Source organism: Echiichthys vipera, assembly GCF_963691815.1.
Source record: "Echiichthys vipera genome assembly, chromosome: 17".
NCBI lineage: Eukaryota > Metazoa > Chordata > Actinopteri > Perciformes > Trachinidae > Echiichthys > Echiichthys vipera.
The window spans coordinates 6661960-6673064 of NC_139842.1; the positions used below are offsets into that span (position 1 = coordinate 6661960).

Sequence of the window (11105 nt, forward strand, 5' to 3'; positions counted from 1 at the left end):
GAAACAGGGAAAGAGAAAGAGGATGAGAAGATGTTGCGGTTATGTGTCAGTTATGTTTAATAACCATTCAGTCTTAACCATTCAGCTAAGACCAACAGACTCTTTAATGCTTTGTATTTTAGAGAGTTAAGTCTCCAGTCTGTGTACCCAAAGAAGTCAGCTCAGATGCCACTCAATCTGCAGGTAACACACAACCATATAGTTTATTCACATGGTATATTCCACTATAACTGTGACGTTTCTTTTGTGTATGTTTATCCACATCCGTCTCCAACTTTCAGCTCTGTCAGTCAACGGAGGAGATGTTCTTGAGATCCAGAAGCGAAACTTGCACGTCAACAGCATGTCCCTTCCTTCCTCCCCGAGCATCCTGATGTCCCCCACCTATCAACCCTTCTCAGCGCCCCCCCTCTCCTCCTCCCCCTCCCCACTCCCCTTCACTATGGGGGAACAGTCCAACAGGCCAAATATGGTGAGGTCTTAAAAACATTACTATAGTTCAAAGTCTTATCTAACAGGTTAATGCAGATAATTGATTTGTGTGTGATTTTTGAATTTAATCATGCATAATAATGCATTGTTGACCTTACTTGACATAGTTGAGTTTGCAAGTCTTTAATTGTAATTTCTGCTTTGTTCACTTGTAAAATCTCCAGCTGCGTTACCGTAACGACAGTATCCTGTCCACGCTGCCTGAGCCACCAGAGAAAGCATCGCTTTACCGCAGAGAGAGGGAGAAGGAACATGACTTCCACCACCGCAGGTAGTCACAGACCCATACCAGATTATACATGTCAGTTAAAGCATACTATTTTTATTCATGTAGATGGTTATGTGCCACACAAATTTAATCCTTTTTTTAATGAATCTGGGCTGGTTTGTATTACATTTCATGTTCTGAATGGCTTCAAAATAGTCCGATGCTTGGTCTCTTTTAGCCTCTCCGACTTTGATAGTGACAACATGGAAATGGAGTTTGGTAAAGTATATTTTTGCACATTGCCTGAAATTGTACTAATACTGTTTCTGACCTAAATGACCAAGTTTATTGTCTGTCTCCTGTTTTTTTTAAAAATAATCTCTTTGCCTGTTTCTGTCTGTCCCTCCCTTCCTTAGAGGACGAAATACAGCATACCTCTAGTCCACCTTCTGTCCACTCATCGTCCTCGTCCCATCAGTCAGAAGGGATGGATTCTTACGACATGGAGCAGGTCAACAATATCTTCAGGAAACTTTCTCTGGAGCGGTACAGTACAGATACTTATGCATTTATATACAAAAGAATCATTGCAAGTCAAGCTTACTTACAAACTTCTTCTTCTGTGTGCAGGCCATTTCGCCCGTCTCTGTCCTCCTTCTCTAGGATCAGCGCTTCCCTGAAGCCGGTGCAGGAGCTGACGTTGCTAGGCGACAACTTACTGAAAGACATCACTCTGGTTGGCGGCAACGACAGCGGGATTTTCATCTCAGCTGTCCAGTCAGGCTCTATCGCTGAGAAGGCGGGGCTACGAGAAGGCCACCACCTCCTGTTGGTATGTAGTTTACTCACAGCGTGGGTTAAACTCCAGGTTCGCACAGGGAACACACACACAAATTAAAACCACCGGTTGTACAAAGGGAAAAGAACCAGAAGGACGTGCATGGGCATTTTCAGAAGAAAGTGTCACAAATCCAGAGGCTAAAGCTCTGACGAAAAACGCTTTGAACATTTTTATCACAAGCAGCCCTCTATCTTTTTTTACATTTTCAGATGCATGTTTTTTTTTCTAGTACCTTTATCCAGTGACCATTATCTAAAATCGACTCATTTGCCAAAGTTGCTACATGAATGCTATAATCTGTCATTCATCTGTTATATGCTGTGATTGGCTGACCAGCTTGAGGGATGCATACGTGAGGAGAACACAAGCATTTCATTGGACACCAGCACTCAGGAAGAAGCCCATTGGACGCTGCAGCACTGCTCTGGACCTGTCAGGCTGCACTATCGAGCCAACTTTGACTGTAAGTGTGAGCATTGGACTTGAATATTGTTTGTGTAGTAAACATACGTACGTACATGCATATGTAAATTCAGATGTGTGTACGTGTGTGCTGTAGCCTACCGTCGCCTGCAGAGGGACCTGGCTGAAGGCCCGCTGGTTTCTGGTGACTCCTTCTACATTAGGGTCAACCTCAACATCTCCGGCCAGTCAGACAGCTGTTCTCTGAGCATGCGCTGTGATGAGGTGGTGCACGTGCTGGATACCAGGTACCAGGGCCGCTGTGAGTGGCTATGCGCTCGTGTCGACCCCTACAATGGCTCTGACCTGCCTGAACGTGGCACCATACCCAGCAACTCACGGTACAGAGATGTTCTTTTAAAACTAGATGACATTATAAATTTAAGAGTGGTAGTTAGATAAAAAAACGAACTTTGTTTCACATATGAAGCCTGCACATTTAAACCACGTTACAAACCTGAGCAGGATGAAAAAGTGATATAACAGTTGAGCAACTATGCAAAGTTTAGCGCAATGTCCAGCTACACACACACACACACACACACACACACACACACACACACACACACACACACACACACACACACACACACACACACACACACACACACACACACACACACACACACACTGTCACACTTCTGTGCATTTTCACACTTGAGTCCCACAAGTTGTTGCTGTCACCAAGACGCACAGGAAGCAGCTTTATGGAGTACTCTTAAATGATAATACATGTCCTTTTAATTGTGTCAAAATTGTGTTTGAGAACCTTGTATCTGTGTGTGTGTGTGTGTGTGTGTGTGTGTGTGTGTGTGTGTGTGTGTGACTGTAGGGCCCAGAAGCTGCTCCTGGTTAAGATTCAGAAGATTATGTGTCGAGGGGGGAGAGAAGAAAATGAAATCCACCGCAACAGTAGGGTACGAAACTCCCTCTACTATTATTACTTGAAAAAAAAAAAAGTTTTTTTTTTTTTAATTTTTTTAGCAAAGTTTAAAAAAAAAAATCATTTTTGAATATATGGCATTAATATAGCAACACTTTCACGTCTAAAGCAAATTCTGTATTACTCTAATTCAGAATGGTACATTTTTACAAGAAAAACTCATCTTTGTTCTATTCACTTACGTATAAGTTGTGTGTATGTGCCTGTGTAGACCAATTTACAGCCAGAAGAAGTGAGCCCGTCTGCTGATCCTAAGGCGAGCCCACGCATGTCTAGAGCCAGCATCTTTATCACTCAGATACTACAGGTAATGAAGTGCAAACAAAACCTCCTGTCGTAGAACTAGACCTTAGTCTCTTCTCTCTGCCTCAGCCTTCATGCTCAGATGTCTTGTGTTGAGCGCACTGAAACATCACTGTGAAGGAATACTTCACTTCACCCCAAAAATAAATGTATTTCATAATCAATTACTTACACCCCATAGCCCCTTATTCCACCACTGCAAAGCCATATGAAAACATCCATAAAATCTTAATAACCCAGACATTGCTTTGTATATTTCAAACATAAACATTTGTGCTAAAATATTGATAAAACATGCCGCTCTCCACCTTATTCTGTAGAAGGTATCCTGATTAGCCCACGTCCTAACATGGACGTGCAGCATTACTGAACAAAGAATGAGCTTAGATGCTCGCGTTAATACTTTTCTGTGTCTGTTTTGATTTGTAGTTTGTCAGCAGGGTGGATATCAAGTACAAGCGAATGAACAGCAGTGAGCGTGTGAGGATCATCAATTCAGGCGGCACGTTACCCAGACACGGTTTTGAGACGCTTCGACCAGAAGGTGAATACACAGTGGTGCAGGAGAAACAAAACTCTGCATGAAAGGGCAATCATTTAAGAAAACAAAACATAGACACAGACACACTGCTGGAAAAATCCACAGTTGTGCCATGAAATAGTTGAAATGCTGAAGCCATTCTGTAAAACGGGCAACTGAAATACAAATACCAATTGAATTGCCAATTGATGTGTGTGTGGTAAGCATTGCTGCCCATCGGTGTATCATTGTGTGTGCCTCTTTGTGCGTGTGTGTTGGTGTTAAACAGAAGCTGCTGACCCAGACAGTGAGCTGAGCAGGAGTCTGAACCTGATTCCCTACAGTACCGTCACCCCCCAGCGGACCCAGCGGAGAAGACCGGTCCTATTCACTCCTGCTGCTCTAGCCAAAACCATTATCCAGAAAATACTCAACATGGGAGGAGCCATGGACTTTAATATCTGCAAACCAGGTCAGTGCGATAGGAATAATATAAGCATGTCATCTTTGTGTCTTCATAAGGAATATGTCCATCTGGTTGGCATATTCCGTGCATGTTCACCTGTTGCTAATTAAAGACAGAGGAGCTAGTGGATAAGAAGTAGTTGAGGGGAGAGAAGGAGGCTACTATTGGGATTCAGGTCAGGTATTGTACTGCACTGTGGTGTAAATGTTAAGACGTGAAACCGGAGAGTTGGCCGGGGCGGGATGGGAGATGGCCTAGTTGATAATTAAGGGTGACGGTGCACGATGATGATGCTGATGACGACAAAGACACAGAGGAGTATCAATCTCCATTGAGGGATACAGAGAATTAACACGACAGTCCCGTTACAAACTGACTGCTGCTAGGAAAGTGGGTCAGTCAAGTTGAGTCGAACATCTGGCAAGCCAAGAGACAGTGTGATGCCTTGGTTACGTGGAGATTCCCCAGGGTAAAAACCTCAAAAGTTTCTGTTCCTTCTGTATTAAATGTTACGTGGTGATCATTAACAAATGATTCTCAACATTTCCTTTTAATAGAATAGAAGATTTTTTTTTCTGTCTATGCTGTCTATTGTATTTTACTTTTACTATTTTATTATATTCTATTGTTTAGACAACCTGTCCAAAGAGGAGTTTCATCTGAAACAGGACGTTGAGCCCTTCGTGCACTACAAAGAGAAACACGCCACATTTGAATGCATCACCCGAGAAAACATAGAGGCTGTCGCTTCTAAGGTAGGCTATTATTGACATGTGTGTTAGTGTGTGTGTTAGTGTGTGTGTGTGGGTGTGTGTGTGTGTGGTTGTTTAGGCATCTGCATTTATCCGCATATATGTTCTTTCTCTAAAAAAACCCGCCTCCCTCTAATAAAATGCATTTGTTTTAATGGAATAGGTAAAATACATCTGTGCGGTAATTACAGTATTTAGCTGGGGCCAGCAGCTGGTTAGCTCAGCATAAAAAATAAATAAAATTGGAAACGGGGAAACAATCAGCCTGACCAAAGATTTATAGTTTTAATAGTAAGCTCTAGAGGTGCTGGTCGGTGGATTGTGTTACCCCTTGACAGATTCAGGCTAGCTTTTTACCCCAGTTCCCCCAGTCTTTGTGCTAAGCTAAGCTAAGCTAAGGCTGCTGTCTTTTAAAAATAATACTAATAATGGATCAGTTTTATATAGCGCTTTTCTCAATACTCAAAGACGCTTTACACATAAAAAATAGACAATCAAACAGAAAAGCATATTAAACAACATTAGAACAAAAGAACACATTGATAAAAAAAAAAAAACAGAGGGTGGAGGTTTTTGGTTGTTCTTGAACGATGGGATTTATGCTGACACTTGAATGATGGGAGTGTTTCTGAGATCCGGATGCTTCATATCCACTGGACAGATATAAGAGTGGTAACAATCTACTCCTTTAACTCTCTGTAAGAAAGGTGCATTTCCCAAAAATGTTGAACTATATAAGTTTTTTTAATGTTCCACTTTTCACATTTTGTATGTCTGTTGTTGTTTAATTCATAGATTCATGCACAAGTTCAATTATTGTCTTTGAATTTTTTTTTCCTATTGCTTTATGTGAGGTGTTGTGTGCTTATCTATGCATTCAATCATGCATGCATACGTCTGCAATAAACATTATACAGTAGATCTGCATTGATATGTAAAAGCCCATATTTTCCACCTGTCACCAGGGCAAACACTGCCTGCTGGAGGCTGAGCTGAGCTGCGTCAAAGACCTTCTGCGGAGAGAAATCTACCCAATCATCATCTACATCAAGATTTGTGAGAAGAATGTCAAAAAGTTACGGTAGGCCTCACAAACATCACTCATTCTCACTCATTCTCACACATTTACCCAGTACCTGTTACCCACAGCTGCCAACCACAACCCTTTTTCCGAACCCAACCACGTCAATCCTTGCCTGCTGTTTTCACTCTCATTTGAGACATTTGAGTCTCCTAAACTAAGCATTCATATGTGAGTACATTCATATGCAATGCACAATGAAGTTCAGCAGCCTGCAGACAATAGTTGTGAAACAGTAGTCCCTTTCACAAAGTCTTTTTGTTGCGGGGCTGTTGCACCTTTATTACGCCGTACCGTCTGTGTGAAAGGTACGGAGATGGAATGGGGAGGGCAGATGTGTTGCGCCTCTGAGCCTGCAGCTGAGTCAGTCACAACTTTCCATCCGTCCTTCTCTATACTGACAGTTGTGCTACGATTATGTACAAAGTTGGCGAAGTGGTGCAGATCGGCTCATACATCACTAGACTATTTTCCCCCCGAAATGTTGGCTTTACACCGTCTTTGCTTTATTCTGTGTGAACGAGCAAGAATCCGGCGTTGTGGCGTTCCTTCATTGCGGTGCTTCTGCGGAATCTCCGTGTGAGGGCTAGTGAACAAGAGACTTTTCCTGTCCACAAAAGTGAGACTAGAGGGCTGCAGGAAAAAGTCCCGAAACCTGTAAATGAGTCTTCTTTCCTAGGATGCCGAAGTTATGACCTGTCCTACGGGGCCTCTGATCGGCTAGTACACGTTGACTTCATTGGTTGGACAGTGTAGGTTTTAACCATGATGAGTGAGATGGTTGGGGTTAGGATCCGAATATCAGGGTAAGCCGATTAGAGGCAGAGTAGGGTGGGTCATCGCTTCTGGTTGCCTCGTCTCAAAGACGATTATGTTTTTGGCCTTTCATTGCCTTTATTTATTTATTTTTTTATAAAGGACAGCTGGAGACTGACAGGAAATGGAGGAGAGAGAGATTGAGTGGGCGACATGCAGCAAGCGTAATGTCAGTAAATGAGGAATTTTGTTAAGTATCTTAACAAAGGCGGTTGCTAATGAGTGGCTAAATAAGGCTACAGAAGTTATTGGGGACATTATTTGTCACTGTCGGCTTAGTGGTGGTCACATGACGGAGGTGTAGTTTGTTTAAAGCCTAACAATAGCTTTTTTTCTTCTGGAAATTGCATTTACACTTCTAAAATCATAGAAGTGGTGTTCATTTGTGAAGTTTATCTTGCTGAACAAAATGTGCAAGCATCATAAACTTTTGTGCACCACAGAGCTGATTATCTGCTATGATGCAAAATCCAATGGAAAAATCCAGTTGGCTTTTTATTGAGGGAACCAGGGCGATACTTACTTCCGGGTAGGCATAAAAAAATATGTCGTCCCGGGGCAGCTGGTGGAACAGTGGTTAGAGCAGTCGCCCCATGTAAAGAGGCTGAAGGTCCTCGAGGCAGCGGCCACGGGATTGACTCCGACGTGTGGCTCTTTCCTGTCTTTCCTTTATAATAAAAGGCTTAAAAACTGCCCCAAAAAAGATGTCATCCCTGCAGCACTCCTACACCTTACTCAGAACACAATACATCCTGTGGCTGCGTTTCAGTCTGTTGTGTTGATGATAATATCCGTGTAGATGTGTGACTGTCAACAAAACCTGATTTTGGACGTTTATTCTGGTGGACTGTTCCTTTAAGTGAATAGACAAACCGTAAATTGACCCTTTATTTTTAGCCTTTCTGAGAATTACAACAAAGTGCACAAACCACTGCTGCAAAGTGTCTACCGGATTTCATCAGACATTCACCACCGCAGCTCTGCTTCCTTCCTGTTTCCTGTCCACACAGAAAGTTACCTCTGCGCGTGGAGGAGGAGGAGTTTGTGAAGTTGTGTCGGGCAAAACTGAAAGAGCTGGAGGGCATTCCCTGCCTCTACGCCAGCCTGGAGCCCGAGGCCTGGGCAGGGACAGACGACCTCGTTAGGGTCATCAAAGAGCGAATACTGGAGGAGCAGAAGAAGACGGTCTGGGTGGAGCAGGACCTCCTGTAGACACACACACACAGACAGACAGACAGACACACACAGACACACACACACACAGACACACACACACACACACACACACACACACACACACACACACACACACACACACACACACACACACACACACACACACACACACACACACACACACACACACACAATTGTCTGTAAATGAAAATAGACATGTGCAGCTGAGCACCATAACACACCCTTGTTGGTTATGCTTTTATACATACAGTATTTATGCTAGGACTCAAAAATGCACTTGGGCACTCATACTGCTGTAGACTTAAAATAAATGCATTATATATTTTGTAAATGTGTGACTTTTGATTTACTCTGATTTAGAAAAATAAACAGATTGAAAACATAGGAAAAATGTCATTTTAAAAAAAAAAGTTTTAAATTATGAATTCAAAGGGAAGATGTTCAGAGTGTGAGCTCTACTTTCAGTTTCATTTTGAGCCGACTTTACTTTGATTATACTGACCTCTAGTGGTGCGCATCAGGCCTTCACACCGTAAAGATTCAGGTCAAAGCGAATGAAATCACATCAACCTTTAATTTATTAATATAGAAGGGTTTTTCTTTTGCAAATTTATTATGCAGTGCTCCTCCTAAAAATGTCACAGAAGCAGAAATGTTACAGAAACCAATAAATCATTGCTATTTTAACATTTTAACCACATTAAGCAACGACAAACTGTGACTGAGAGATTGACTTGAATACATGGATTTTAATCATCAGCATTTTTTCATAAAAGCAGAAAACATAAGATAAGTAAAGTAACCTTTTAATTTGAAGCAGTATTTACTTGTGACTCCTCTTCACCAGCTGAATGTCTATAAAATGTATTTTAGGCAAAACTATGCAACGTTTAACGAGAAAGAATAACAGCTTGGAAAAAAGTCTAATGAATAAACATGGTTTTGTGCATTAAAAATCCTGCCCTTTATAAATTAACCCAACGTTAACTGTTTGTGGTGTTGTCTTTTTAAGAGGCACTTACATCATGAATTGTGCATTGAAGCCCTCGTCTACTCTTTGCTCTTTGCATTGATATGTTCATGCAAACACTGTGTTCCCTGCAAATATACTTAAACGAGCTAACTGTCAACTAAATATCCTCACTGATAGCTCACTGATTTCAAAACTCAGCTGTGAACTTGAATCAATAATAATAATAATAATAATAATCAAAATCCCTTCAAATCCAAAACACAGACTCACGCAAAGATTATTTCTGGATTTATTCAGCAATTACATCCATAACTCACCGACCATGCGTGGGTTCTGGTCAGATTGATGATTTCTACGGTTTATAAATCTATATTTAGACTGTTTTTTCAAAGGCCACCAGATGGTTGAGTTTGATAAAACTGGGCAGGCCAGAGGGGGATTTAGAGTAACCTGTTTCATAAGGGTGCTAGATAATCTCCACATTTGCGAGGAAAGACATGCCTACAGCATCATGCAGAATTCCCCCAAAACGCTCATATCAGCCTTCTGCAGTGGTGACCCCGTGCTGTCTGAGGGGTAAAATATAAATACTTAGGGCACCAGCTGCACGAGGTGAGACACCAGCATGTAGAAAGCTTTCTAGCACTGTATATGGCACTGCACCGTGTTTCTAAGGGCACCCTAGAGGGGACTGTATCACATTTTCTCCATTCAAGGCCACCGTAGAAGGCACTTTGTCATGATTTTTCCACTAGAAGGGGACACTAGAGGGCACTTTATCATGTTTTATCTACCATAGGGGCATAAGAGGGGACTTTAGCTGGATTTTCTCCTGCATCCACCGTTGGTCTACTATAAGAAACCAAACACACTGAATCAGTCTTACTTTAGTCAATAGCGTTTTTGCTCCATGTAGTGTACTGTTCTGTATAGTAAAATGTAATAATCCTTGTGATATGAAATAGATTAGATATGAAAGTAATAAACATGATACAATGTTATGTGATTATATGTCTCTCTGTGCCTAGAAATAATATTATAAATAATCTTGATTGCACATTCCTTCTCAAGATTTTTTGGTTTTCTTATGTGTTCATGCTCATTTTGTCATCATCATAACTGAATCTAAGAGGTGCCACTTCAGTGTGTGTGTGTGTGTGTGTGTGTGTGTGTGTGTGTGTGTGTGTGTGTGTGTGTGTGTGTTGAAAGCCAAATGATTGCCAGGGTACAAAGTTATACTAAACAAATTCATGAAAACAGTAAAGTCAGGAGTGGAGGTGAAATGTGTGACGCTGATTGAAAGCAGATGATGATGATGTGTGTGTGTGTGTGTGTATGTGTGTGTGTGTGTGTGTGTGTGTGTGTGTGTATGTGTGTGTATGTGTGTGTGTGTGTGTGTGTGTGTGTGTGTGTGTGTGTGTGTGTGTGTGTGTGTGTGTGTGTGTTGCAAAGTGAATCTGTTGGGGCTCCTTGCCATGTTTGATGTCACAGGATGAAAAGAGTTCACAAATAACAGGATTTTTAACCGCATCAGCCTGAGGCAACAGAAATAGACGCAGATCCCCCACAGGCACATTTCCTTATTACCATTCTTTTGGTCTTTTCTTTTTTTTTTTTGAGTGAAGATGACATTTGTTTTTGTAGGTACAGCAGGTTCTTTTCAGCACGCGGCTCCTGTGGGAGGGAGGGGGGGAGACTGTCTGCATAAATCATCCCTGAGTAGTGACATGTTATCCTGGAGCTGACCCAGAAAAGTGATTTTTTTCCCCCCCTTCATCAGCTCACTCTGCAGAAACCTCAACTAAACTCTCGCGGTGCTTTGCGTGTTCCCGCTCCATCTCCAAGAAAAAAAGGGGGTCTACACCATAGACATATAAAGAGTAGATGCCGCATCGAACGTTGGGCCGCGAGAAATGCGGCCGCCATCTTGGATCGGTCCTTCTCCCAGATCAGTTCTATGAATGACTCGTTGAGCCTATGAGGTGAGCAGCAGAAGGAACAAGATGCCAGAGCACTGTGCAGCGTATTCCTGCTCTAATCTAATATTACAA

The 11105-nt window shown here is 42.0% G+C and overlaps 1 protein-coding gene across 4 annotated transcripts in view; it reads left to right on the plus strand.

Annotated features, from left to right (window-relative positions):
* card11 (caspase recruitment domain family, member 11) overlaps nucleotides 1–8350 on the plus strand; it is a 23876-nt gene extending 15526 nt beyond the window's left edge. For all 4 annotated transcript variants that reach the window (XM_083930597.1, XM_083930599.1, XM_083930600.1 and 1 more), the window contains 15 exons: nucleotides 123–183; nucleotides 282–472; nucleotides 657–763; nucleotides 939–979; nucleotides 1117–1246; nucleotides 1331–1532; nucleotides 1878–2004; nucleotides 2101–2344; nucleotides 2836–2920; nucleotides 3158–3253; nucleotides 3679–3793; nucleotides 4059–4241; nucleotides 4869–4990; nucleotides 5953–6068; nucleotides 7895–8350. In XM_083930597.1, coding sequence (XP_083786723.1) covers nucleotides 123–183; nucleotides 282–472; nucleotides 657–763; nucleotides 939–979; nucleotides 1117–1246; nucleotides 1331–1532; nucleotides 1878–2004; nucleotides 2101–2344; nucleotides 2836–2920; nucleotides 3158–3253; nucleotides 3679–3793; nucleotides 4059–4241; nucleotides 4869–4990; nucleotides 5953–6068; nucleotides 7895–8096 — 2022 coding nt within the window. In that variant the 3' untranslated portion in view covers nucleotides 8097–8350. The remainder of the gene's footprint in view (nucleotides 1–122; nucleotides 184–281; nucleotides 473–656; nucleotides 764–938; nucleotides 980–1116; nucleotides 1247–1330; nucleotides 1533–1877; nucleotides 2005–2100; nucleotides 2345–2835; nucleotides 2921–3157; nucleotides 3254–3678; nucleotides 3794–4058; nucleotides 4242–4868; nucleotides 4991–5952; nucleotides 6069–7894) is intronic.
* Nucleotides 8351–11105: the final 2755 nt, after the last annotated feature.